At 42.7% G+C, this 27,458-nt stretch overlaps 1 protein-coding gene across 1 annotated transcript in view; it reads right to left on the bottom strand.

Annotated features, from left to right (window-relative positions):
* Pigg (phosphatidylinositol glycan anchor biosynthesis class G (EMM blood group)) overlaps positions 1 to 27,211 on the bottom strand; it is a 33,782-nt gene extending 6,571 nt beyond the window's left edge. The window contains exons 1-11 of the mRNA XM_090343936.1: positions 26,976 to 27,211; positions 25,912 to 26,117; positions 23,823 to 24,032; positions 21,908 to 22,096; positions 20,783 to 20,924; positions 14,030 to 14,242; positions 10,723 to 10,940; positions 9,956 to 10,237; positions 7,378 to 7,832; positions 6,153 to 6,344; positions 1,914 to 2,223 (exon numbers count right to left, since the gene is read on the bottom strand). Of these exons, the coding sequence (XP_090200062.1) occupies positions 1,914 to 2,223; positions 6,153 to 6,344; positions 7,378 to 7,832; positions 9,956 to 10,237; positions 10,723 to 10,940; positions 14,030 to 14,242; positions 20,783 to 20,924; positions 21,908 to 22,096; positions 23,823 to 24,032; positions 25,912 to 26,117; positions 26,976 to 27,126 (2,568 nt within the window). The 5' untranslated portion in view covers positions 27,127 to 27,211. The remainder of the gene's footprint in view (positions 1 to 1,913; positions 2,224 to 6,152; positions 6,345 to 7,377; positions 7,833 to 9,955; positions 10,238 to 10,722; positions 10,941 to 14,029; positions 14,243 to 20,782; positions 20,925 to 21,907; positions 22,097 to 23,822; positions 24,033 to 25,911; positions 26,118 to 26,975) is intronic.
* Between the last annotated feature and the right edge of the window lie 247 nt (positions 27,212 to 27,458).

Below are 27,458 nucleotides of genomic sequence, written 5' to 3'. Positions count from 1 at the left end.
GAGGGGATGATGTGGCTAAGCACATGCTGAGGCTTGAGTCACATTAACTTATCACCTTCAACCATGCTAACACAGTACAGTATCAGTGTACAGACCAGAGACTTGGTGCATGAGGAGCCAGCAACCAGAGTGGAGCATTCATATCTAATCCCCATGTTGAGGAAATACAGCACTGAAGGCAGAATCCAGTGGCAGCAAGGCCATACCTCTTCCCTCAGGAAAGCTGACAGTGAAGAGAAACGGACTCAACCTGAGGAAAGGGGCCTTTGGGAGCTGAAGGCTTGGAGGGGAGAGAATGGAGCCGGGAAGGGGGCTGAAGGAGAAGAGACAAGTCCTAAGGGGCTAGAGTCCATTTTCATGAAGCTCAAGTCTTTGCTGATTTGGTGTCGGTCAGATCCCTAGCACCTAGATGGGTGCCCTTCTACAGCTATACTACTGGCCATTGCCTGCAGGTACACAGTAATATAAATATGTAGCACACACTAATCTGTACTTCATCTTATATACTGCGGGAATAGCATCATTCCTTGTGGCATAGTGAACTCCAGAAGTTATCTCCTTGCCTAGTGTCAAAACAGCTTAGTGGCAGGGTCAGGTTCAGCTAGGCTTCTAACCCCACCACAGCCCAGGAGAAGGGCACTGTTTACCACACCCAGGTGACAGAAAGGAAGCTAAAGCACAGCAAGCACTTGTCAAAGACCATCTGGTGGAAAGTGCTGGATACCAGAGTCGAGGCTGGTAGCCACTGACATTCTAATGATGCTTGCGTGTTTCTGCCTTTCACAGATACTAATAACCTATGAGGGAGTTGAGCTGGTCCACAGGGAGACCAGGGTGGAGACAGTGGGGAAGGTCAGGGAGAGCCTCAACAGGCTGTACCTAGGGATATATTGGTCTGGTCATGCTATTCAAAGACTTAGGTATTTCTTTTTATTTTTCTTTTGTGCTGGGGCTTGAACTCAGAGCCTGGGTACAGTCCCTGAGCTTCTTTTGTTCAAGGCTAGCACCTCACAACATCTGGCTTCTTTTGGTAATTTAGTGGAGATAAGAGTCCCACAGACTTTCCTGCCTGGACTGGCTTCAAACTGCGATTCTCAGATCTTAGCCTCCAGGATTATAAGCATGAGCTACCAGCAGCCACCAGGATTTACATGTTTCTTGAACTTCACCTACTACCATATGGCTTTGAGATCAAAGGGGCAGACAAGGTAGCCATGAAATTATGGGCTGTTCCAAGGGCAAAACTAGGCTCACAGAATCCAGAAGTGAAAAGGGTACTCTCATAATCTTAGCTCCAAAGGACCCTGGGATGGGACAGGGGAGAAGCTGGTGCACATGAAGAAGCATTCTCATAGCTGGTAGTTACTCATCAGCCGAGAAGGGATCTATGGAGAGTTTCATTCTCTTTGAGTTTCTGCAAGGCTAAGGGGCTAAGACACCCTCCTATCCACAAGGCTACCTGCAATGAGTCTTTAAATACTAGAGAGAAGAAGTGGCAATCCTATAGGCCCTGGGGAACTAACAGCCACACAGGGGCATCTGTCAGTATAGACAGTCCTGACAATGGCATAAAGGTTTAAGGGAGCAAACTCTTATTACAGTCATAAAGAATATGGAATGCTTGAAGTGTGTCCTTAACTACTTGTAATAAATCAATCTTCAACTCACCCTACAGTGCAACAATCTATTCTCACACATCTATCCATCCATCCATACTGAGAATTTCTTAAATGACTAACTGTACTTTATCTTATTAAATATACGTGAGATTTAAGCATAATTCTTGTTTACTGACAGTACTTTCAGTGAGCAAATACACTTTCTAACTTATGAAATTATCTCAAAGAAATACTAAAAGGTAAATGACTTGGAAAGTTAGTAATCTTCTACTCATGATAATAATGAAAACCTACCTGGAAATAGAAGAATGCTTGACCGAACCAATAATGCATTACAGTGACCTCAGGTGCATCGTGTTTCAGGGGCTTCCAGATGAACTTAGTCATTAAAGTCTGAATCAAGAGACTAAATGCTAATACCGGAAGATTATGTGGCCTCAAGAGCAATGCTGCCAGAAGAACTAATCCACTATGTATCTCCCATAAGCCTATAGTCTTGATTTTGAAGTCTGCAGCAATGACTTGAGATTTAAGCAAGTCTTTGGTACCCGTGAACAGAATGCCAAGGACAAATACATAAACAAAACGAGCTTCAACAATACCCCTAAAAAAAAAGTAAAACAAGTTAGATTCATATGCACCAGCTAGAAAAATAGAAAAACATAACTTTCCCATTTCAAAATGTATTTAATTAGGGAAGGCCTAAATGTTCCAGTGTAGCTACATAAGCCACAGTGCCCTCTGTGGATAGCTAGCTAGCATCACATAAGTTGGCATTTCAGCTCTTTACCTCTGCCCTCCAGGAACACCCTGTATGGCCAACAGAAGTGTCCTTGAGTGCACTTTCCTAATGGAGGTGTCTTAGACAAAACCTTGCTCACGTAGTCAAAATATCACCTAGGTACAGAACCAGAGGTACGCCCTGGCAGTATGCCAGGGAAATGATCTATCTCTTTTGTAAAGCTAATGTGAAAACAATTATGCTAGTATAAAATCCAACTGTCTGAAACTTCTGTAGGTGTGTGCTAACTAAATACCTTCACTGTCAGGCACTGTTAAAAGGGTGTGACTATTTATAAGTGTATACATGGACAACATGCACTGGTCCAAACTGTTCAGCCTGGGATCTCTGGTTCACTAGTTCTACTGCCTAGGGTAACATAACACCTGACAATGTATTTGTGAAAGGAACAGAAGGCGAAATCTACACCTTACATGATTATCCTGGGAAGTATTTGCTACAGAGCAAATATTAAGCAAAAACTAGGCATTATTATAAATATTTTAGTACTTCATTTGAATCTATGAAGAGTAGAATTTAGAATATATGCCCAAGAATTTTATTTTATAGCCAGGTGTGAGACACCACACCTGAGGCTGAGATCTGACGATGGTGGTTCAAAGCCAGCGCAGGCACTAAAGAATTATGACTCATATCCCAATTAATCACTAGGAAATGGAAAGTGGTGCTGTGGCTCAAGGGGTAGGGTGGTGGCCTTGAGCTGAAGAGTTCAGGGACAGTGCCTAGGCCCAGAGTTCAAGCCCTATGACACACAAAAAAAGAATTTTATCTTATAAAACACATATATTCCTAAAGCATATTTTTAAGATTTTTTTTTTTTTTTTTGCCAGTCCTGGGCTTGAGCTCAGGGTCTGAGCACTGTCCTTGGACTTTCTCAAGGCTAGAGCTCTACCCCTTGAGCCTCAGCACCACTTCTGGCTTTTTTTTCTATGTATGTGGTACCAAGGAATCGAACCCGGGTCTTCTTGCATGCTAGGCAAGCACTTTAACCACTAGGCCAAACTCCCGGCCCCATTTTTAAGATTTTTAAATGAATATTTTAAATATATTAAAAGATGGTCATCTAAAATAATGTTAAGTAAATACATTTTAATGAACTATCAACATAATAATGCATCTGTTTTGAAAAATGACTTTTCCTGTATCATATTTTCTTAGGTTTATACTTTAATTAAAAAAAAATTCTTCAAGTGTTATGTACTAAATGTGATGCAGTGTGGCCCTGGATGAGAAGCTGGGATCAGGTACCTGGCACCCTAGGCCATGTGTCCCAATGTGAAAGCTAAGGACAGCACCATATGGTTCCAATAATGCAGAAGCCAGCAAAGGTTGGAGCCATGGAAGACATTTCAAGGAAGAAAAGATAGTAGGCTCTGTATCAGGCAATGCTGTCAGGGTCATGGAATGGAGAATAGGAGGAAGAGCATCATCAGATACCTCCAATAAGTTCCTACTACTTGTCCATCAGTGCTGGCCATGGCTGGCTTCTAAGAGGAAACGCAAAAGGAGGTGTGGAAGGCAAAGAAAGGGTCTCAAATGGTAACTGAACTTAGAACCAAAGAATATCCAAAAGTATGTAGATCTGGAGCCAGGATACGATAGTTCCAGAAGCTTGACAGATCCAGAACCAGGATGGATCCAGAATTTGGAGCACATTTGGAATCTGGTAGATCTGGAACAAGGACTTATTTAGGATGAGATTGGTTGAAAAGTGGTAGAAAGAAGGAACACACTGAGAAAAAAAGATCCATGGACTACTTTTTTGACTCAAACAAGGAACATGCTGCAAGAAAAGCAGGAAAGGCAAGGTAAGATGATCTAAGTCTTGAGGTGAATGATGCTGAAATCAAGTCTGGCAGATAATGAAGAATTCATTCATATACTGTACTTGGAGGTACCCTCATAGTGAACTATGACAACTGCCCTGGTTCATGCCTCCAAGCCTGCTGGGCACTGGTGCCTGCAATCTTTGAGGAGGTTGAGATGTGAGGATCAAGGTTCAAAGCCAGCCCAGGCAGGAAAGTCTGTGAGATTCTTATCTCTAATTAACCATCAGAAATCCATTAGTAGAACTGTGGCTCAAGTTACAGAGCACAGGCCTTGAATAAAAAGGAAAGTGCTGGGCTTTGAATTCAAGCCCCAGGACCAGCACATAAACACAAGAAAATCAAACAGCCTTTGAGATATCTCTACTGAATTTCCACTTCCTCTTCTTCTTGTCCCCCGGGCCTTCTACCAAAGCTGAAGGGCACCACACTGCTCTTACCTAAGGCAGGCACTGGGTATCACTTCAGCCCCTAGCTCCCTATAGCTGTCAGCATGTTTCCTGGTTATCCCTAGTTCTCAGTTACATGGCCTAGCCACAGCTTTTGGTAGTCACCTTTTATTTTATTTTATGTTATTTGGTTGTCACCTTATAAGACTAGAAAAGCAGTATTTGTTAATTCTAGACATTTGTAAGGTACAGAAATGAGTACTGGTTTTTTAAAAAAGGTACTGGTGGCTCACACTTATAATCCTAGCTACTCTGGAGGCTGAGATCTGAGGGTCATAGTTTGAAGTCAGCACAAGCAGTAAGAATCCATGAGATTCTTATCACCAACTTAAGGACCCCCCCCTAAAAAAAAATCAGAAATGAGGGTTGTGGCTCAAATAGTAGAGTGCTAGCGTTGAGCAAAGAAGCTCAGGGAGAGCATACAGGCCCTGAGTTCAAGCTCTAGGTCTAGCCTACGTGTGCACACATGTAAGCATGCACACATACACAACACACACAAAAGTAAAGCCATAACTCCCCTAAAATCTTGGGTCATCATCACCAGTATTTTATCTTTTCAGTCTTTCTTGTCAGTATAGAAAAAAAACCATATTTGCTGAGTTGGAGTCATCCAACAGTTTTAAAGCTTACTGTTCACAAATGTCCTTTTCTGTTCTCTGAAAACTCACTGTCTGATAGCATGAGCAGCCATGGTGGAGCTTCAGCTGAATGCAAGTGTCATGCCCCTGTTGCTGCACTGTTTACTTTTTTTTTTTTTCTCACTAAAACAATGTCTCAGTAAGTATGCTTTTGCCTCAACTGTGGGTTGATTGCTGGTATTTGAGAAGAGAAATGACAATACTAAGAGGGTCAGACACATTTTGCAACCTGCCCTCTGCCTAGCTACACCTCACATTTCACCATATTACTAGCAAACACAAAACTTGCCTTCTTGGCATGCAAAAAACCAGTATTGTGATTACGTTTTCCTGACTGACACAATATATACTCTTGGTCCTCAGAAACACATTGTAAATTATAGAGATGTTTTGTTTCCTTTCTCAACTACTAGGGAATACCTAACTCATTATTTCCATCCTTATTTCTGCAGTCACACCACAATTGATCAAAACCAAGTCCTGGGAACTGCTGGCTGCAGTTAAGTCAGATATTAACTCATACCACATTCTTTGGTCCTATGATATTCCCTTAAGTTTTACTTATTAACTTGGGAAATAAATTTCAAAGATCTTCCTTCCAAGATACTTTTCTCTTTCCTAAGAGAATAATATCAAAGTGGTTCACTAAGGTTTTCTTCATCAGGCTATCATAACTGCTAATGAAATTACCATTCATAAAAACCAAACTCAGTTGTTTCTAAAGATTGGTTGTAGAAAGGGAGGAGTGAGATATTTTTTAGTACATAAAAGACTAAAACAGAGCTAAAAGCAGACCCTCATCCCTCCAGTGTACTTACTTTGCAATGCCTCTGTTGTCTGGTTGCCATGGGAATAGCACATTCCCTATGGCGGCCCTATAGCAGAAGACACCTAACAGCCCAAGCGCCAGGGCTGCCTTGGACATAGTAGAACACCCCCTTTGGACCAACACGAAGATCACAAGCAGGGAGAGGGCGGCCAATCCTGAAAGCTGCATTTTGTGTTCAGAGCTGAAACAAGATGGAAAATACCAAAATTATAACAAAAAGGAAGTAGTGACATATGAATCTATACTGATTTTTCTAGAAAGCAAAGAAAACATGTGGGTTAAAAATAAAAAAGAAGTTATTTTTTGGGGGGGGGAATAAATCACTTTATTTTAATTAACTCAGTAACAGAACAGCTAGAGGCCACACAAATATCCATTAGCCCCAACTCTACATCATCTCAGTGAACCTCTATTAAGACTCACAACACCCTCTTCATGGCCACCCTGAGGCAATTAGTAACAAGAAGTTAACTTATAGTTTTACACTCTCTATAGTGTCACTACCAATAACATTTCCACGTTAAATTAACTTGGTCATCAGAGGTGATTTCCATTTCTTCAACTTGAACTTCATGGTCAAACTACTCCATTTGCAATTCTGCAATGCTTCAGTACCTCACTGAAGCCCTCACAGAGCTTGAAGTCACCCTGGTTCTGGGCACACTCAAAAAGGAAAAGCTCTTGGGGCCGGGAGTTTAGCCTAGTGGTAGAATGCTTGCCTAGCATGCACAAAGACCCGGGTTTGATTCCTCGGCACCACATACCTAGAAAAAAGCCAGAAATGGTGCTGAGGCTCAAGTGGAAGAGCTCTAAACTTGAGAAAGCCCAAGGACAGTGCTCAAACCCTGAGTCGCCCAAGTCCAGAACTGGCAAAAAAAAAAAGCAAAAGCTCTTAAATGTCATAAGTAAGACCATCAAGATCAAACTTCTTACTCATGGATACATTCAGAAGCTGGGCAGTGTGGTGCAAACAGTCTTGTCTCTGGTAGCCCTCACTATGGGCACCCTGGCCCATCCTGTTTCCTCACATACAAATCAGCTTGCTTGGCTAGCCTCAACACAATTCATGAGCTATGGTTTCTTTTATCTCTTCAGATCTCAAATACTATCCCATCTTTAATACGAAAACCAGGAACAAATGTAGGAAAAGAAAACTTGGTTTGTAATCATTCAGTCACTGATAATCCAGCCTATGGTCAGGGACTTGTGCTCACCTGGTGAGCCAATGGCCAAAATCAGGTCGGTGGGCTCCCTGCACACCTGTTTGGTTCAGGGATCGCAGCAACCGGCAGCAGATCAGCACCAGCCATGGACTTGCCAGCACTGTCCATTGCTTGTGGCCTCTAAATACTTTGGCTGGGGAGGGCCTGTCACCCTCTCTGACAGGCTCAGGATAATCATAACTTGTGTTGTCCTGCAGTGTGAGAGTGGCATCCTCACATTGTTGTTCCATGTGGAAGGGATGCTGAGGCTCACAGTCATCTCCCAGAAAGTAGCTCCTGCAAGATTCTTGGATCAGAGCCAGACACAGGGTGTTCACAAGAAAGTACCATGTCTGGTGCTCCTCTTCTACAAAGCTGCTGGCTCCCAGGCTCAGGACATGCCCCACTGTGCCCAGCACAAGAAGGTGGTCTACCTCTGACCACCCAGAACTGGAGTGAGCTACATTCTGTAAAGAGGAAATAGAGTGTATGAGAAATAATCTGAAAACTACATACATTTCCCTACATATGTAAAAGTCCCAATTCACAGCTAATAACCCCAAGACAGATACATGTGTGCTGTTCCTCATGCCTAGCGTTCACCATTCTGGAAGAGCTTCCTACTCTGGAGACATGGTTCCTCTTTACGCAGACTAGGGAGAATCAAGATACCCTTATGATAACTAGGGGGACATGGATATAGTATGTATCAGTGGTCTGTACCCTGGACTGCAAGTTGAAAACTTTGTAGTAGAGAATGAAAATGATTAGGCCCTTAAGTCAGTGATGGAGCCCAAAGAACTGGCCAGCAGCTTCTGGACTAGCTTTCATGTCCCCCTTTTCCATACCAATTCCTTTCTCCTTGAAATTTTCAGTTTCCACTACAATGGTTATTTCTGTTGAAACAACAAACCCTTAAATTGTGTTATGGCTCAAATATGAAATGTTCCACTGAAATACCCTTGAAGTTCTAGTTACCAGTGTATGGTAATATTGAGAGATGGGTGTATTAAGAAGGCACTAATCAGTCTTGGAGCTTGAATTCAAGGTCTAGTTGCTATCCCTGAGCTTTTTTTGTTCAAGGCTAGCAGTCTATCATTTGAGCTACAGCTCCCATTCTGGTTTTTTGATGGTTAGTTGGAGATATGAGTCTCCTAAGTTTGTCTGCTGGGGCTGACTTCAAACTGTTATCCTCAGATCTCAGCTTCTTAAGTACCTAGGATTACAGATGTGAGCGCTGGCGCCCAGCTGGCACTCACCTCTTCATTAATGAATCAATCCAGATGTGTTCAAAGCTGAATGGGCTATTAGAAGATAGGGCCTAGTTCAAGGGTCACTAGGATTATGCCTTGACAGGTGTATCTTGTTCTTAGGTCATTCTGCTTCCTTACTACCATGAGTGGAACAGCTTTTCTCTGATAAGCCTTTCCAACATGATGTTTCTGCCTTGCTACAGGCCCATAGGAATAGACAGCTGATCATGGGCTGAAACCTTTGAAACACTATAAAATAAAATCTCCCTTAAGTTGCTTATCTCAGGTATCTTGTCATAGAGACAACTATGAACTACTAACTTAAAATAGTTCAAGGTAAGAACGCAATTGCTGCCATTTATTTTTCTGATAACTACTGTGTGCAGCGAGGTACCCAGAGATAGCATGAGCCTAGGTAGGCCCAGTAGATACAAGTGAGGACAAAGAAAATTCTTGGCACTATGGCCATAGTGAGTGTCAAGACCTGAGCTCACAGCAGAGGGTCTCTAATGGCCCTCCCATGAAGATGAGCACAGATGCTGTGTGGGTGGGGGCTGTAGTCACTGTATAGGGTTTCCCGATGAAGGCTCTGGACATTGTGGACCAGAGCTTATTTTACTGCAACCGCCCATCTGTCTTTTTTTTTTTTTTTTTTTTTTTTTTTTGCCAGTCCTGGGCATGGGCTCAGGGCCTGAGCACTGTCCCTGGATTTTTTTCTCAAGGCTAGGGCTCTACCACTTGAGCCACAGCACCACTTCTGGCTTTTTGCTACATATGTGGTACCGAGGAATCAAACCCGAGTCTTCGTGCATGCTAGGCAAGCTCTCTACCACTAGGCCAAACTCCCAGCCCCCGCCCATCTCTCTTTACTGCAGCAGCATGCCATGAATAAAGATGTCAGGTCATAGATGAAGAGTTCCAAAAGGAAAATGGGTGTCTTGAAAAGAAAGCTGCACTTTGTAAGGCAGAACAGAGGAAAAAAACATTGAAACTCTTTTGGAATCTCCTATTTGCTACTTGGCTGTTCTCAGCCGCAACTTAGATGCCTTTTGTTTAGACTAAGGAGCCTATGCTCCTGCAGTTCTACCATCACTTCTGCTGAACAAAGGCATATGACCTGACCACACATCAGAACACCAGAGACCAAGATGCCCAGAAACAGGTACAGGCTGCTAAAATTCTTCCATTTCTTTGGTGTGTGGCCAGGGCTGCCAGGGCACTGGCAACACTGCATTACTGGTATTTCAACTAATGTCTGACAAGTGAGAGATGAGATACCATAACAAAAATATCTCAACACTGAAAGACTACCTTATATACCCAGGACCCAACCATACCTTTCTCAGCAGAGCACCATCGATGGCAGTCCTGGCAAAAGCAGACACGATTGCACAGAGCAGCATGGAAATGAGCACTATCACCCCCACAGCTGCCAGCCAAGGGAGGCTGCAGAGGTAGCATGAGTTCTCAGCTGAGGTGCAGACTACGACGTGAATGGCCGAAAGAACCAGGGATATCAGATAAAAGAGCAGAGAAAATACAGGAGAGGACAGAGCAACATCCAACTCAGTTCTTCTGTGCAGCACCTGTGGGGTGCTGAGGAGAAGCAGAGTGAGGACCTGGAATAAAAACAAAAACCACACACTAACAGTGTCTATGGATGGCCAAGCCGAGGGAAGCTACTTGAAATGGGCATCTCCTTTCTGTGTACACAGCAAAAACAGGAAGGATGATCCAAGGAAAGATTATAGTTGCCTGCCCAAAATGTAGAGCTCATTTTATTATGTGCAGCAATTCCTGACATACACCTGATAGTACTTTATGTTTTATAATAAACTAGGAAACAAATGAGATAATTAAGAAAATTCCTATTTTCTATGTATAACAACACTAATCTTTTTCTTTTCAAGACAGGATGTTGTGTGGAGCTCAGGCTGGCCTCAAACTCAGTCTTCTGGTCTTACCTCACAGTGCTGGGGTTATAGGCATGTGATACCACAGCTGGCACTAACACTAATACTAGACATATTTAAAAAGTACTATGTTTTGACTGAGTTACCAAATCAATTTAATACCTGAGCCATTACTACATGAATATCCATACCTCCAAAACCACGACTGTCCCCACTGCCATGGAGTAGATGTCATACTGGGCCACTTGTGTGCTCAGGGACAGACTCAGGGTCTTCAGTGCACTCAGGTACTGCCTGAGCACCTTGGTCCCCAGGCCAATCAGAATGTCTGAATTGTTTTCTTCCAAGTGCAACTTGACCCAGTTTCCATGTAACCTTTCTGCCATTTTAAACTGCTCGAATCCAGGATCTACCAGGACGAAAAAAAATATGCATACATATCATAGGCATACATAATTATTGACTCAGAGCATTCAGTTATTCCTGGCATAAATTTTTACGACTTATACCTAATGCATGCAGTATTTTCCTCTGAGGAAGATATTGCCTTCATTAGAAATAAGGTATAGTTGATGAAGTGCATTTGTCCACCACTAGCACTGCCAAGGTGTGGTTACTCAGCAAATACAATGGTAGACAGATATATTGCTCCACTGCTCAGCATAGGCTCTCTTTCTACCTACTTCTCTCTCTTAGTCTTGTTTTCTCCTCCCCATTTTTGATCTCTTTCTACTCTTTCTTTCACTTGAATTATAAAAGCAAGAAAAATTTGGTTTGTCTATATTCTGTCTTGGGCAAGAAACAACAACACCAAATAACAGGAAGAATTCCTACCTGTCTGGGCTTAGATCTAATAGTATTCACAAAAATAGTCAACACTCACGGACATATGTAATCACATCTTGTAAAGAATACCATAAAGGAAAGTTAGATTGTAGTGAGAGTCTTGGTAATGAGAAGGAACTCATTAGGAATGGGCTAACATAAAGAAATAGCCAGGCAAGAACTGGGAAAGAGTGTGTGTCTAGTCACTGATGATCAGCTTTGAAGTGAGAATAGGCTAACCCTACCACAGTAAAAGCCAGGTGGCAAGATGGCTGAATGTTCTGAGGATCTGTAGGCCTTGTGAGATCAGAGTGGGTGTGCAGACAAAGGGGTGGAGAACTCCATGAGAGTTTCCTCATCTCAGTAGGCTCTTTTCCTCTTCCCTTATCACAGTCCTTGATTTCTTCTTAGGCCACATTTTTGAAGTAAGCAAAGAGTCTATGGCTTAAAAATGTTTTTTTTGTTTGTGATTTTTATAACAGAACATATTAATAACAACAAAGGCACTAAAAACCAATAAGCCCATACAAGTTATCTAGCCAGTCCCGAGGCTTGACTGTGGGTTTTTCCTCAAGATTAGTATTCTGCTACTTGAGCCACAGCACCATTTCCAACACTTCTGTGTATGTGATATGGAGGAATCAAACCCAGGGCTTCGTGCATGCTAGGCAAGCACTCTACTACTAGGCCATACCCCCCGGCTTGTGAAAATCAAAAACAAAAAAAAGCAAAGGTAATGTCTGTGCCTGGTCTAGATTCAAGTGGCATTAGTCAGGCATCACCTCTAATGAAGGAAGCCCTGAGCCTAGGTCCTTGGCTAAGCACTAAGTCTGCTTGTCCCCTATCACATATGCTTCCAGCCTAAGGTCTACAGGGTTTGTCTTCTACAAGTGACACTGACAGTGCTTGCCCTCCTGGCGGTATCTCACACAAGCTGCTGCATCAGAGTACATGCTGCCTTAAACAAGCAGTGCTTCCTTTAGATTCAGGGGTAAATGTTAGTTGGTGATGTGCTTGGGTATATGAAGTCTATAGTCTGCATGATCTACAGAGGGTCACAAGGAGGAACATTCTCCACTAGGGAATATTCTTATTATCACATAAACACCCAATAGTATTGTTAACTTAAAATACCTGCTCTTGGTTTTCTATTTGCCCAGACTAGAGTCTATCTTTCTATTCTCTCTAATGCCCTCATCTGTTGGGAGCCGAGTGCAGGATCAGGCTGGCCCATGAATCTGTATTACCGAGTAAATGAGCTGTTGTATGACGCCATGCCTAAGTTTGAGCTATATTGTCGGTATTGTGAATCACTTTCTGCTGAGACTTGATTTACTATTGGGTACGAATGTGTTATTGCTTTATCACTCTCTGCTGAGACCTATAGTGAACGTAAACACGTGGACCTCCTCTGCCCTGCCCACCTTTGTGCTGATAGGCTCCTGCACTCTATATTAGCTGAATGTACTTCCTCAATAAACGAGTTCCTGCCTTGATGGGTCTTCCTGACGCATCTGATTGTCCTCCAGCGAGGGAGGGCTGGGTGCGGACTGTCAGTCGGCCCTCTCCTTTCTCGGCTTGTCCTGGTCGGGGCGTGTTCTCTCTATCTCTCCTGTGGGTCGGGAGGGACCCAGGACTAAAAACCCCGACAGTCATCTATGCCTATCCCCCTTAGAATTTCTCCTGGAAACTCCATGTGAGCTGTATGTATAGTCACTAATAACCACTTGTTGCCAGACACAGTATTAAGTTCTCATTTTATTTTACTAGTATTCAGAACAGCTCTTTACTCCTATCAGACTGAAATTCTTTGTCTTCATGGCTTCCTCAACCCTTGCCCTGCTACTACCTTGCCTTACCTTGAAAACATGTTCCTGCTCCTATTCTGGCCTTACCTACCCATCTTAGTCCATGGTCATCTACTCTTTCACTGTTTAGCTGAAACTTCAGGTCGTCCTGTTTTGCTACTTCCAAACATATCCAAAATACAATCACTTTGGGGCTCCTCTATTGTACAGGGTCCTCACTAGAACACCATGCTAACCAGTTTCCTGTTATAGCACAGGGCACAACTCTCTGAGAGCCTTTGAAAATGCAGAAAACTCTGCAGTGTTCCCCTACTCTTCACCTGGCACAAAACCGAAAGCCCTTCTGGCAATTTAAATGCCCCTCCATATCTCTCCTATCCCTGGGCCTTCCGGTAGCCACTCTGACATCACCACTGCAGGGCCCCACGTCTCTTGACTCTCAGCCTACAACATGCCAGTCTACCTGCAATCCCGGCCCTTCCCTGTCTGGTCATTTTCTAGGAATCTTCTTATCATCTGGCATCTATTAGTATCCTCCCCTGGTCCCACTGAAGATATCATGAAGGCAGAGGTATTATACCTCTTGATGTTTTTATTTCTAGTGCTTTCAATAGTGCTTGAGTCCTAATGAAGAGTATTTACAGCATATATGTATGAAAGATTTCATGTAGTTACTTGCATCCGTGTTGCTGCTAATGATGACAGTTAAGGGTCTAAGAAACCAGAAACGCAATATACATAATTGAAGACTAATGCCTACAACATAGTGCCATGACAAACTGCACACTACAGAATATATCCAGAAAACATGAGCTTCAATGCGACATGCGATTCAAGCACAAGTTGGAATAATTAATTGGCTTACCTTTCTCATAGGATGGTACATTCTCTTGCAACAGCTTGCTAAGCTGTACTGTGTTTAAGTGTAGAAACCTCAGCTGTTCTCTCATTGGTTTTCCTTCTATAACTGGAAATAAAAGGCTTCCTACACTGTCTTTGGGAATTGGCAAACCAAGTCCTATTGCTAGTGTTGCAGCCAAGTCAGTCTGCTGGACATGCTTTGTGTGTCGGATATCCCCTAGAAAAAGAAAAGATATTTTAGGAAAATAATAATTAATAATAGGAGGGTATTCTTGAACTGAGCCTCTCTAGTTAATGCAGGTCAAAATACTCATCTCTTTAAACCATTTGTAGATTCACAGAGAAACAGTATATTTATTTCTTAGGTCAACAGATTTAGTGAGTGTCCCATTCCTTTCAGTGGCTTTTATGTAGTCTATGGAGAGCAGTAAGGCAAATGATTATGAACAGGCTGATTGCTGAGAATGGTCAGGCATAGAGGTGGCAAGCAGCCCAGGAGGAACCTAGGGATGGTCACTTTGATGATGTTGATTGCTAACTGTAAAGAAGAATGAGGGGGGCCCGGGAGTTTGGCCTAGCGGTTAAAGTGCTTGACTAGCATGCACAAAGACCCGGGTTCGATTCCTCGGTATCCCACATACACAACCAAGCCGGAAGTGGCAGAGACGAGACACAACCAAACCGGAAAAGTGGCAGAGACAAGACTGCGACGGCGACAGAGAGCGAAAGAAGCGAGCTGAGCTGAAGTGAACAGAGCCCAACCGAGTGGTGGCCGGAGCGAGCGGGGCCGGAGCGAGCAGGACTGGAGCGTGCGGGAGCGACCCGGGCCGGAGCGAGCGGGGCCAAGAGCGTGGGGGAGCGACCCGGGCTGGAGCGAGCGGGGCCAAGAGCAAGCTGGAGCGAGCTGGGCCGGAGCGAGCGGGGCCGGAGCGAGCGGGGCCGGAGCGAGCGGGGCCGGAGCGAGCGGGGCCGGAGCGAGCAGGGCCTGAGCTAGAAAGAGGGCCTAGCCGGGCCGGAGCGAGCAGGGCCGGAGCGAGGGGGGCCGGAGCGAGAAAGAGAAAGGGGCCAAAAAAAAAAAAAAAAAGAAGAATGAGGGTTTAGATGAAGGGATCAAGAAGATGTGGTATTTATACACAATGGAATGTTATACTGCCATCGGAAAGAATGACATCGCCCCATTCATAAGGAAATGGAAAGACTTGGAAATAATCATATTAAGTGAAGTAAGCCAGACCCAAAGGAACATAGGCTCAATGGTTTCCCTCATTTGTACACATCTAGTACATATCTAGGACTCTCCTAGCAGAGGATCACAATAGCACAAAACCTTGATTCATAAGGTCATATAGCATGCAACTAAATGAAAGGATCTCTAGGATATGGAAACAAGAGGTTTATCTTGTGTGATTGTTGTTCTTAATGTACTGTTATTTCTTTTCTCTTTTTTTCCCCTTATGGTTAATCTCATGTGGTTACTGTATCTGATTTTGTTGCCTGGTATATTGTATGCACTTTGTTTATTTGAAATAGGGAAGGGAAGGGGAGGGGGGGACAAAATGATTAGGAAAGGGTGAGGGGGAGGGAAATGGGGACAAAAACATGAAAAGGTATCATGTGCCCACTACCTGAGACGAATATAACTGTAACTCCTCTATACATTATCCCAACAATAAATTTTTTAAAAAATAATACAAGAATAAAAGGGAACATTCATACTTAAAAAAAAAAAACAAACAAAAACCAAGAATGAGGGTGGGATCCTCTGGATTCAGAATGCTCTAAGTTCTCCTTTCTGGCATATACCAGCTTTGACTGAGAAACCTGGCACACATCTCTCAGTGGCTTCAGAGAAGTAGCAGGTGCTTCTCCTAGTAGAGCAGAGCGAAGCTATATTGAGCTTGAGTTGACTGCAAGCAATAGAGGGAAAAGTCGGATACTGCTACATGTCTACTGTGTGATAATACGGGTGTCTCATGTGTGATGTGCTAAATAACTCTACCAAATTTACATATTTTGGAGGAAGTATAGGGATGAGATCTGGAGTTGATTTTACAGTTGTTAATGTGAGCTAGAAGTGTCAGTACACTCAAAATCATCTTATCTTGTGATGTGAGAACCCCAAGAGGTCCAAGATCAGTATATAAACTTCCTACTGAGATAGCGGTCCTCAAACAACACCCCACTTGAGGAACCTGACTACATTGGAGAAGCTGGTCAAACCCCAAGAAGGAAGAAGGCCATGCAGCCAGAAATTCTGTATAGCCAGGAAAAGGCAAAGCAAGCAGAGACCACTCTGGTGTGCTTTAAGGGATTCAGGTCCACTCAGCCTTAGATGTGACACCTTGACTATTAAAAGATTTCTAAAGAATCAATATGATTAAATCCACGACTTCACAGTATTACACAATAAGAACATGCTTAATTGGTCATAGTTATAAGTGATATTTTATGATTTGAAACTGGTAGATTAAGTGGGAAGAACAATCCATCATTTATAACATATTTCCTATATAAATAGTGCCATGAGTAAACAAAAAAGCACACAGGTGACTTTTCTATATTGAATTATTCTGCTTGAATTATTCTGTTTGAATATGTCACTTAAAATATTCATGAGATAGAATTTAATCACCAAAGCAGCAACAGTATGAGGTAGTCTCTTGGCAAGTGTTTAATGCTCCTTATAAAAGGGTGGACACAGAGAGTTTGGTTCATTTTGTCCTTCCTCAGCCATGTAAGGAACTAGCACCCTTCTCTTTTAGAGGATACAATAAAGGTACCACCTCAGAAAGAGGGAATAGCCCTCACTATATGTCAGCACCACCTGGCAAAAGTGGGAAATGAATTTTTCTTTATAAATTTCCCAGTCTGTTTATATCAGCACAAATGGACTAATGTACTAGCAAAAAAAAAAATCACAGAATTAAAACACCACTCTTTGCAAATTCTACTGAATTCATAGTTGGAACTGGTTATCAATGGCTGCTAACATCACAATAAAGAAGATAAGAGATTATGTCCTTCTTGTTAAGACACAGCTGTTCTTAGATCTAACTAGAACAAACCATGAGAATCCAGATTAGCCTGAAACAAGCATTCAATTAGCCTGGACTCAGGCATATGTATTCAAGCCTTTGTGTTAGGGGAGATTCACAGGATAACAGAGGACACCTCCACAAGCAATGAAGAGAGCTACAGGTAAAACTGGGAATCTGAGGCAGAAGAACCACAAGTTTAAGTCCAGACTGGCTACAACGTGAGACCCAGTTTCAAAAAACAAAGAAAATGGGGCTTAGAGTGTGGTCTAGTGGTAGGGTGCTTGCCTAGCATGTACAAAGCCCTGGATTTGATTCCTGTGTTCCACATTCACAGAAAAAGCCACAAGTGGTGCTGTGGCCGAATGGCAGAGCTCTATCCTTGAGAAAGCCCAAGGACAGTGGACACGCCTGGCCAAAAAAAAAAAAAAAAAAAAAAAAAAAAAGCTCAGGGATAGTGCACCCCCCCCCCAAAAAAAACAAACAAACAAAAAACCCCAACAACTACCATTTATAGTCTGGAAAGTGCCTAAGGGCATAAGCAAAGGGGAAGAAAAACCTTTATTCAAGAAAATTTACTAAATCTTGGTATAAGCATCGAATTCTTTAAGAACATTTTGACTTTTTTTTTTTTTTGCCAGTCCTGGGCTTGGGCTTAGGGCCTGAGCACTGTCCTTGGACTTTCTCAAGGCTAGCACTCTACCACTTGAGCCTCAGCACCACTTCTAGCTTTTTTTTTTTCTATGTATGTGGCACCGAGGAATAGAACCCAGGTCTTCATGCATGCTAGGCAAGCACTCAACCACTGGGCCAAATTCCCGGTCCCGAACATTTTGACATTTTAAGAATGTCAGTTTTAACTAGAGAAAATAAGGGAAGAGATGACACTGGTCAAACAGAAATATACTCATTCCTGATTTATGTAACTGTGACCCCTCTGTACATTACCTTTCCACTAACAATGAAACATATACATATACACACACCTCTCAGAAACAATGAATGCCATGGGCTACTCAGGCTGTTGATCTGAGGTTCTTCTAAGCCAGCTTGGGAAGGAAAGTCTGTGAGAATCTTTATTTCCAATTAACTAGCAAAAGAAGTGGAAGTGTACCTATGGCTCAAGTGGTGGAGCACTAGCCTTGAGCAAAATACCTCAGGTACACAGCCCATGGCTCTGAGTTCAAGCCTGAGGACTGATACACACACACACACCCCACAGGTCTTTTTTTTTTTGCAATGTGAATAACCACATTTGTCTTCCATCTCCAAGGGAAAGAAACTTCAGAAGCCAGGCATGAAGGCATCTCCTCCCTTGCAGTTACAATGTTATTGAGTTCTGCGTGCTGAAGAGGAGGCAGAGATATCTCTTAACTTCCTAGGCTCCTGTTTTCTTTTCACAAAGAAGAGAACAAACAGCTAGCAAGTACTGGAATTTCAGTGTGGTGAAAGAACTAAAAGCAGCAGCTTATGAGGCTATCCCTAAAGAGTCTGGGTACATACTCAGGCTTGGTCCTTGGAGCAGCACTGTAGGTAAAGAGAATTTCCTGCAATAGTCCTCAAGTCAATTGAGAAATAAAAAGTTCTGGATAAGGAGGGACTAGCGTCCTGAGTTGCTGCATCAAAAATTATGAGCTATGCAAAGAAACAGTATAACAAGTAGGACAAAAAGCACTTACCAGGAGAATCCAGATAATAGACAAATACATAGAAGTAGCCCAGCAAATGTGTCTGATGGAATCATGCTTTAAGAAGCAAAGGAAAGCAAGATAATAGCATCTTATCAGAGTGAGAAACTATCAGAAAAAAATAAAAATAAAAAGAAGCAATGGAAGTAAAAACTCCAGTAAAGGCACTCATGAGCAGGTCTAAACTACCAAAAGAGAAGAAATCAGTGTTAAAAATGAGCAGATAGGGCCAGGAGCATAGCCTACTGGTAGAGTGCTTGGCTAGCATGCAGAAGCCTTGGGTTCTTTTCCTTGGTACCACATACTCAGAAAAAGCTGGAAGTGCTGCTGTGGCTCAAGTGGCAGAGCACTAGCCTTGAGCAAAAAGTGTCCAAGGACAGTGCCCAGGCCGGGAGTTCAAGCCCCAGGACTGGCAAAAGAAGGAAAGAAAGAAAAGAAAAGAAAAGAAAAGAAAAGAAAAGAAAAGAAAGAAAGAAAGGAGGGAGGGAGGGAGGGAAGGAGGAGGGGAGGGAGGGAGGGAGGGGGGGTAGATATTACACAGTGAAAAACAAAGGGGAAAAAAGTCTTAAATTTCATGAAAAAAAATCTACAAAAGGCTTAAACTTCAAGTTTTAGAAAACTTGAAAGACACAATCTCATTGTAGTGAAACTGCAAAAAGATCAAGAAACAGGAAACACAATTAGATACTGGTAACGTTTTATTAGGACCCAGAGGCCAAAGTCAGGGCTTTGGTAAAGTGCAAGTGATTGTCAACTACATAACATATATCCCGTGAAAGTATCTCAACATAGAAGGTGAAAAATGGCCACCATCCAATTTTAAGAAAACAATTTGTTCCTAGCAAACTTGCCTTGCAAGAAACACCAAAACAATTGACTTGAGACAATAATGTGGGTCTACCAAAAAGTCAAAGAACACCATTACAGTAATTATTTAATTCTAAAGGACAGTGCAAAGCCCCTTTCTCCTGTTCTTCTCTCAAGTAAAAAGCAATAACCATTATGCATTTAATTACGTTGCCAGCCAATAACACATAGAAATGTAACATATTTGAGCCTAACAGGTAGAGGTGAAGGCAGAGTTGTCCTGGAGTAAGACAATGACAACCAGAAAAAAAACATTTTGTCACAGAAACTTATAAAGAGATGGTCACAGTGAAAGCAACCTAAATGACCCTCCACCAATTAAGATAAATGATATGGTCCATCCATATCATGAACCTGGAAATACATTATCCTAAGTGAAAAATGCCAGACACAGGTCTATGTGCTACAAATTCCATTTACATGAAATGTCACCTACAGACACAGAAGGCAGACTGGCAAATTCCTAGAGGTAAAGAATGGGAGGGAAGAGCTTCCAATGGGAAAAAGAAAAAATGGCATAATGAAATGAAAAGGAGTGGTTCCCCCCCCCCCCCCCCCAGTTCTGGGGTTTGAACTCAGGGCCTTGGCATTGCCCTTAGGCATTTTTGTTCAAAGTTAGTGCTATATCACATGAGCAACAACACCACTTCTGGCTTTTTCTGTGTACATGGTACCATAGAATCAAACCTAGGGCTTTCATATTGCTCAGGATACTTTAAACTCAGTTTCTGGTTTTTTAAAAAATAAAATTTTAAAATTAAAAAAAATATTTTTGTGTATTTATGACATACAAACCCTCAGCCTAATTTTTTTTTTTTTTTTTTTTTTTGCCAGTCCTGGGCTTGAGCTCAGGGCCTGAGCACTGTCCTTGGACTTTCTCAAGGCTAGAGCTCTACCACTTGAGCCTCAGCACCACTTCTGGCTTTTTTCTATGTATGTGGTACTGAGGAATTGAACCCGGGTCTTCATGCATGCTAGGCAAGCACTTTAACCACTAGGCCAAACTCCCGGCCCACCCTCAGCCTAATTTTAATTATGTTCTAAAATCTAAGTGCTAGTGACTGTATGTAGAGATCCCCTTCTTGAATACTTATTTAACACATCATTTGAAATATGATGTAAAAATCAATGTTAATAAATTCTTTAATAAAAAAATAGACTTTTTACCAGGTCTTCTTTCAAATGCAGAGCTGATTAAGATCAGAGGTGTGCTTACTTCCTCTACAGATGAGGCTCCATGGCTCCCTGTCTCAGACATGCCATGATCACCACAGAGAACCAACAAATTAGGTGAGAGAGTCTCTCTCTCCTAAAAGGCAAAGGAGAACCTATTAGCTATACTAGGATAGAAGAGTGCACATAATCTTAAGATTAGACCATAAAATAGGTGAAAAAAGAATTGTGCATATTTAGAACACAGCAGGATTATGTTATGGCCTCTGATAGCAGGGGATTTACCATTGGTATTTCTGGCTATGAGAGCTGGGACCCAACTTGTCTTGCCTCATCTTTCTCATCTGTTGGTGAAGGTACTATAGGCATTTACTTTGCATTATTGAGGATAAAACAATATTCAGAGATCGGTTTGGGCTGTTGTATGTACAGGGCTTCTCTGCCCAGACCTCTGTTGACCTGTCACACCTGGTGGGCCCCATTTGACCCTAGTTGCTTCCCTTGGCACATAACTGCACAGACTTGTGAGTCTATCCCTTTCTCCCTTCAAGTCTGCTCACACTGTACATATCCTCCAAAGACTGCTCTACATATGGTCTCTTTGGAACAGGGTTGTTGCTTCCTCTTGCCCGTGTTTTTTTGTGGCACCAACAGCTTTCTAGAGTACTTGAGCTCTTTCTTACTATGTCCCCCTTCCCTGCACCCTCCACCCCCATCCTGGGGCTTGAACTCAGGGCTTGGGGACTGTCCTTGGACACTTTTTTCTCACTCTGTCATTTGAGTCACAGTGCCATTTCCGGCTTTTTCTTGGTATGTGGTACCAAGGAATCGAACTCAGGGCTTTGTGCATGCTAGCCAAGCCCTCTTATCACTAGTCTAAGCTCCTGGCCCTGCTTACTATGTTTTTATTTGCCTCTACTTGGTAAGAACATAAAATCCACAATGTACCCCCAGGCTGTAGGGAAAATGGAGTAAGTCCATGTGGCAACATCTGTAGCTAAAGCATGGTTGGCAGAGTGATAGCAGAAGTGGTGCTTCCTCAGGCATTCCCATTCTTCTTAGAACATACTGGCAACATGAAACTCTTGTTACAATGCAACACATCACAGTGAGCCTCACCTTTGAGAGAAGTGAGGTGTGAATCTTCATTAGTATACTGTCCATTTCACTAAGTTTGTGTCCAATCAGGGGGCTGTTGGGTCCAGAAATGTGGCCAATATGGTCTAGTCCCAGGTAGTGGAGGATTAAGATGTCCCAGTCTCCTCTTTTTAATACTCTATCCAAATGCCTTGTGACATTATTATCCACCTTTGAAGAAAAGAACATATAGAGATCTTGTCTAATTTTCTCTATAGCTTCATTTCCCAAGGAAAAAGCAGCAGCTAAATCCATGAATTTACCTTAGATAGCAGGATTCATAGGAACTGAAAGATAAAACAGCCAAATCAAAACAAATAGCAAAAATCCTGTTATTAAAAAATAAATGAACATTACCATTAGATTATGCATTTTCCCCCCTGCTGGTAGAGGGGCCCCAACTGAGGGTCTCATATTCTCACTCAGCTTTTTTTGCTTATAGTTGGTACTCTGGTACTTGAGCCACACTTCCAGCCTACTATTTTGCTAGCTAACTGGAGATGAAATCTCATAGACTTTTCTTCCCCAGGCTGGCTTTGAACCACAATTCTCCAGGTCTTAGCTTCCTGAGTAGCTAAGATTACAGGTATGAGACACTAGTGCATGGTTTAGACTAAGCTTTTATGCTTACTGTTCCCCCTGCCCCCCCCCAAACATCTCTAGTTTATGGAGAGTACATATAAATAAAGTAAGTAAGGGCAGTTCTGGTAAATTTTTTTTTGTTGTTGTTGTTTTCCTGTGAAATCATTCCTGGACTTAACTGAAGTTAAACAAATGAGCAAGTTTAACAGGCTCAAGTTGCTGCCAGGTAATGAATGGCAAAGGACAGCTTAATATAGCACAGTGCCTGGAGTTAGGTTAACCAGCAGTCTTATAAAAAGACTTCTTGGAGGCAAGAAACAACACTCATAAATTCCTTTATATCTGAAAAAAAGGCATGTCACGATACATCATCAGTTAAGCATCTGTCCACAGGACCAGCAAATTGCTCAGCTGAAGACATCACATTTCATAGCTATTCTGTTGTGGGGCCCTTTGTGAACCTCTTGTGCTCTCAGACCCCTGAAGTCTACCAAACTCTACCAAAGGCTTTGCCTTTTGGGATCTGCAGATTTTTTTTTTTTTTTTTTGTGGCTAGTCCTGGGGCTTGAACTCAAGGCCTGAGCACTGTCCTTGGGCTTTCTCTAGTACTTGAGACACAGCACCACACCTTTTTTCTATGCATATGGTACTGAGGAATTGCTAGGCAAGCACTCAACTACTAATGGCAAACTCCCAGCCTGGACCTGCAGATCTTGACTCATCCATCCATCCATCAGGGTTAATGCCTCCATTTGTAAATGATTATGTGTAAAAATGACTTCTGTAGTCTCTCTGTACTACGCCATAAATGAATGACACATAAAAATTAGAACTGCGGGGCCAGGAGTTCAGCCTAGTGGTAAGAGTGCTTGCCTAGCATGTATGAAGACTCGGATTCGATTCCTCGGTACCACGTACATAGAAAAAGCCAGAAGTGGTGCTGTGGCTTTAAGTGGTAGAGTTCTAGCCTTGAGAAAGTCCAAGGACAGTGCTCAGACCCTGAGTTCAAGCCCCAGGACTGGCAGACATAATATATATTTTTTCATATATTAGTAAGTATCTATGACATACAAACCCTCAGCTTAATTTTAATTATGTTCTAAAATCTATATGCCAGTGATTGTATATAGAGATTCCCTTTTTGAATACTTGTTTGTTAAACATGACATTTGAAATATGATGTAAAACTCAATGTTAATAAATTCTTTAATAAAAAAATAAACAAAACAAAACAAAAAATAGAATTGCTTCTGGTAGGAAATGGCAGTGCCAGGTTCTTCTTAGGGTAACATATTTCTCTATTTTGAAGACTAACCTCAGTATAATCTGACACAAAGAATGAGGTTGTACCATCGTATTCCATAAAATGCTTTGGGAATAATTTAACCCATGTTTCATCTCCATAAAAGATTATTCTCTTCCCAGCAGCTTTTGCCAGTCTTATCACATTGTCTTCCAACAGTGCAGGAGAATTGAGATTCCTGATGACATCAACAAAGCCAGGGAGACTCCCTGTCATCAATGCCTGCAGGAAGAAACATTTATGTTAGACCATGGGTTTAACAATGCAACATGGGAGGCAGGAATATCATTTGGCAGATGAAATAGGTAGGCACAGAATTAGGGCCTGACTGGTACTGGGGAATGAACCAATGCCATTCTCACACCAACTAGTATGAGAATGAGGAAAGGTCACTGTTTCTGGCTAAACTCAGCAAGCTCGTAATGAAGACTTAAGCTATCCTTTCAGAGGGTAAGACAGTAATGGAGGAGACAGGGATAATAAGACAACAGTAGCAAAGAAACTATGGGTTAGTGACAGAGTTGAGATAAATGGCTGTGTGGTATGTGTCGAAAATATGATCATGTATATTTAGACTCCATTGGATTCCTACTGATTCAAGTTTGTTCCATATGATAAGCAAACTCCCAAAGTCTACCAAACTCCAGCCTTTAATAGTCCAGCAAATCTAATGTCCACCTCTGTGTGAAAAAGGAGGAAAAGAATTGGTTTCTGCTCATTTCTGCCTCAACATTCCTAGTTATCCTGCCAGTATGTATCCTGCATATAATTCTTTCAGACAGGCTTTATTGTTCATAATCTAAACTAAGCCCTTCACATACCATTGAGTAGCTGTGTTTTGGTTTTCAGTTATGAATTGGTCACACTATAATTGAGTATTTACTTGTTTGCTCATTTGTTTTGAATGATTACGTACCTCGCTGGAGAATAAATCCCCAAATAAGCATCCGTGCAATATGAGCACATAGTCGTTACAAAATAAGTACTTTTTAAGCCAATCCACAGAGCTTTACTTTTTTACTCATATTTCTTTTTTTCTTTCTTTCTTTCTTTTTTTTTTTTTTTGCCAGTCCTGAGGCTTAAACTCAGGGTCTGAGTACTGTCCTTGGGCATTCTCAAGGCTAGTGCTCTACCACTTGAGCAACACCACCACTTCTTTTTCTGTGTATGTGGTACCAAGGAATTGAACCTAGGGCTTTGCTCATGCTAGGCAAGCAGTCTTACCACTAGGCCACACTTCTGGCATCTTTACTCATAGTTACTGGGCAAAGAACAATTAACATCAAAACCACCCTCACCAGGCTGAAGTGAGTTGAGGCCAGATCATACTGGTTTGATCATTTATATACCATAGTTTGGGGACAGCATTTAACTTTGTTTCTTTTTTCTTTTTTTTTAATTAAAGGATCTATTAACATTGATTTTTACATCATATTTCAAATGACACATTTAACAAGTATTCAAGAAGGGAACCTCTATACACAATCACTGGCACTTAGATTTTAGGATTTAATTAAAATTAGGCCGAGGGTTTGTATGCCAGATACATATTAATCTATGTAATAAAACATTATGTCTATAGAGTCATAGAATTTTATGTCTATGTAGTTGTGTTTATATTTCCAATACCATGTCCATAGAATTGGGTATGCAAATATTGAGTCCTCACTCTTGTACTGTTTGGATTTAATTGCCACATATTAAGGATATCATGCGCCTTTTGTTCCTTTGGTCTTGACCTGTCTCGTTCAACATGATTCGTTCTAGATCCATCCACTTCCCTGCAAATTACATTTATTTTCTTATATACAATGTCAAGATACTAGGCAGGAAAGCCTTATCTCCTTCCAGGGTTGGAACTAACCTACTGGTGACTAAAGAACATTACCAAAGTGGACATCTCTTGGGTTAGGCTGAACATGATGATCACATGAGCTCTGGCTATTCAACAAGTTGCATAAATCATGGATTTCAGTTCCTTCTTGTCTGTGTGATAACTTTAACACTGTACTGACACAGAAAAATTGACAGTGCCAAAGTAAATTCCCACAGGTCTCCAAGTAGAAAAACTATGACTTATAAAACATCAAATGAAATTTACCTTGATTCGAGGCATTGTAACTGTGGGTGGCTTTGCTTCAGCCACAAAACTGTGAGATGCTCCTTTTTCCACAAGGTAAGTTGTATAAGGCATATACTTCACACCCTTTGACCCAAACACAAAATCATCTCTCAGAGCATCTATAAGCACAATAACAGCTTTACTGAAGAGAGGTGGTGGTAGTTTGGTCCAGTTGGAACTGGTACCTAAAGGTGTTCGAAACAATAAAATTAAATTTTAAACAAGCATTCAAGTACTTTCATAATCTTCCTATTTCTTCAGCACATACAGGTCACATCTATGTACCATAATCCAAAAGATGGCCTGTTCTCCAAAGACAGGGCTGATAAGGGAAGAGGATTTTTACAGTGAGTAGGCTTAGATAACCCTCAATAACATGTAGTGAATTGTTCTTAGTGTGGCAAGGAGTTCTGGCACAAGGAAGTCCTTACCATGGGACATGAAGAGAGCTTGACTAAAAACAGCTTTGCAGGTGGTGGTGGGGGGGGGGGGGTGAGGGATGGATGTGTGTGTGTGTGTGTGTGTGTGTGTGTGTGTGTGTGTGTGTGTGTGTGTACTGGCTTACAAGGTGTTTCCATGGCCATTGGGTGGACTTCGTCCTGAACCAGAGACTTTATCTCATGTGTAGGGTGAGAGCCAGGAAGGGTTCTAATGCAGAAAGGCCTCAAATCACTGGGGATAAAAGAGGGAAGTGACAGATGAAAACGCCAGGGCTTGGTAGGAATTTTATCTGTTGCATCTTACAGGGGGGAAAAGGATGGGAATCCAGAACTTAGTGGCCCAAAAGTTGTTAGGAGAGAGGAGGGGCCAATGGAAAAAGAGGCGGAGAGTATGGAGCTTACTTTGTGACGATCAGAAGGGCCTAGTAAATAGGTCTGGTGGCTGTGGTTGCCACGAAGTAGGGACGCACATAAATCGTCTCTGGGACGTAAAAATGGTTTCTGGGAGTGGAGACAAAAGTGGAAAACATCGGGGCCCAGGCGGAGGGTCCTTTGCGGAAGCGAGACCCAGGAAGCGTAGCAGCTGGGGAGGGAGGCCCATACCGGCCGCGGGCTCCGGCGCCGGAGGCTCTAGCCTGTGTTCTGTCCTGGAGGAACGAACCGGCGCCGGGAAGAATCCCCGAAGGAAGATCGCGACTCCGACCACCTCAATGACTACGCAACTGGCGGCGAAGGTGCCGGAGCCCAACTGCATCCTGTCCACCGACGGGGCGAGACTGCACTCAACCTTGGAGAGCCGCACCCGCTCCCCGCGCGGCTTACAAGGCCGGGTGCCGGTACGTTTCCTGTGTGCGGCGCGCCGGAAATACGCAAGGCAAGTGCGTCCCGGCCTTCCGCGACCACGCCCCTGGCGACCACGGTTCCGGTGCCTCCCCCCGAGAGGCCGCCGAGGCCTTCCGCCGTCCCCACGCCGGAGTCCCCGCCCACCCCGGCTGCTCCCCGCCCCCCAGGCCGGAGTTCCCCATCCCCTCTGCCCCCACGCCAGAGTCGAGGAGCTCGGAGCTCGGCCTCCGCCACGGACCGCGT

The sequence above is a fragment of the Megascapheus bottae genome, chromosome 13 (genome assembly GCF_031878675.1).
Source record: "Megascapheus bottae isolate mThoBot1 chromosome 13, mThoBot2.hap1, whole genome shotgun sequence".
Taxonomy (NCBI): Eukaryota; Metazoa; Chordata; class Mammalia; order Rodentia; family Geomyidae; genus Megascapheus; species Megascapheus bottae.
The sequence above is the reverse complement of the archived record's forward strand: the minus strand, read 5'-3'. Positions and strand labels throughout refer to the sequence as shown.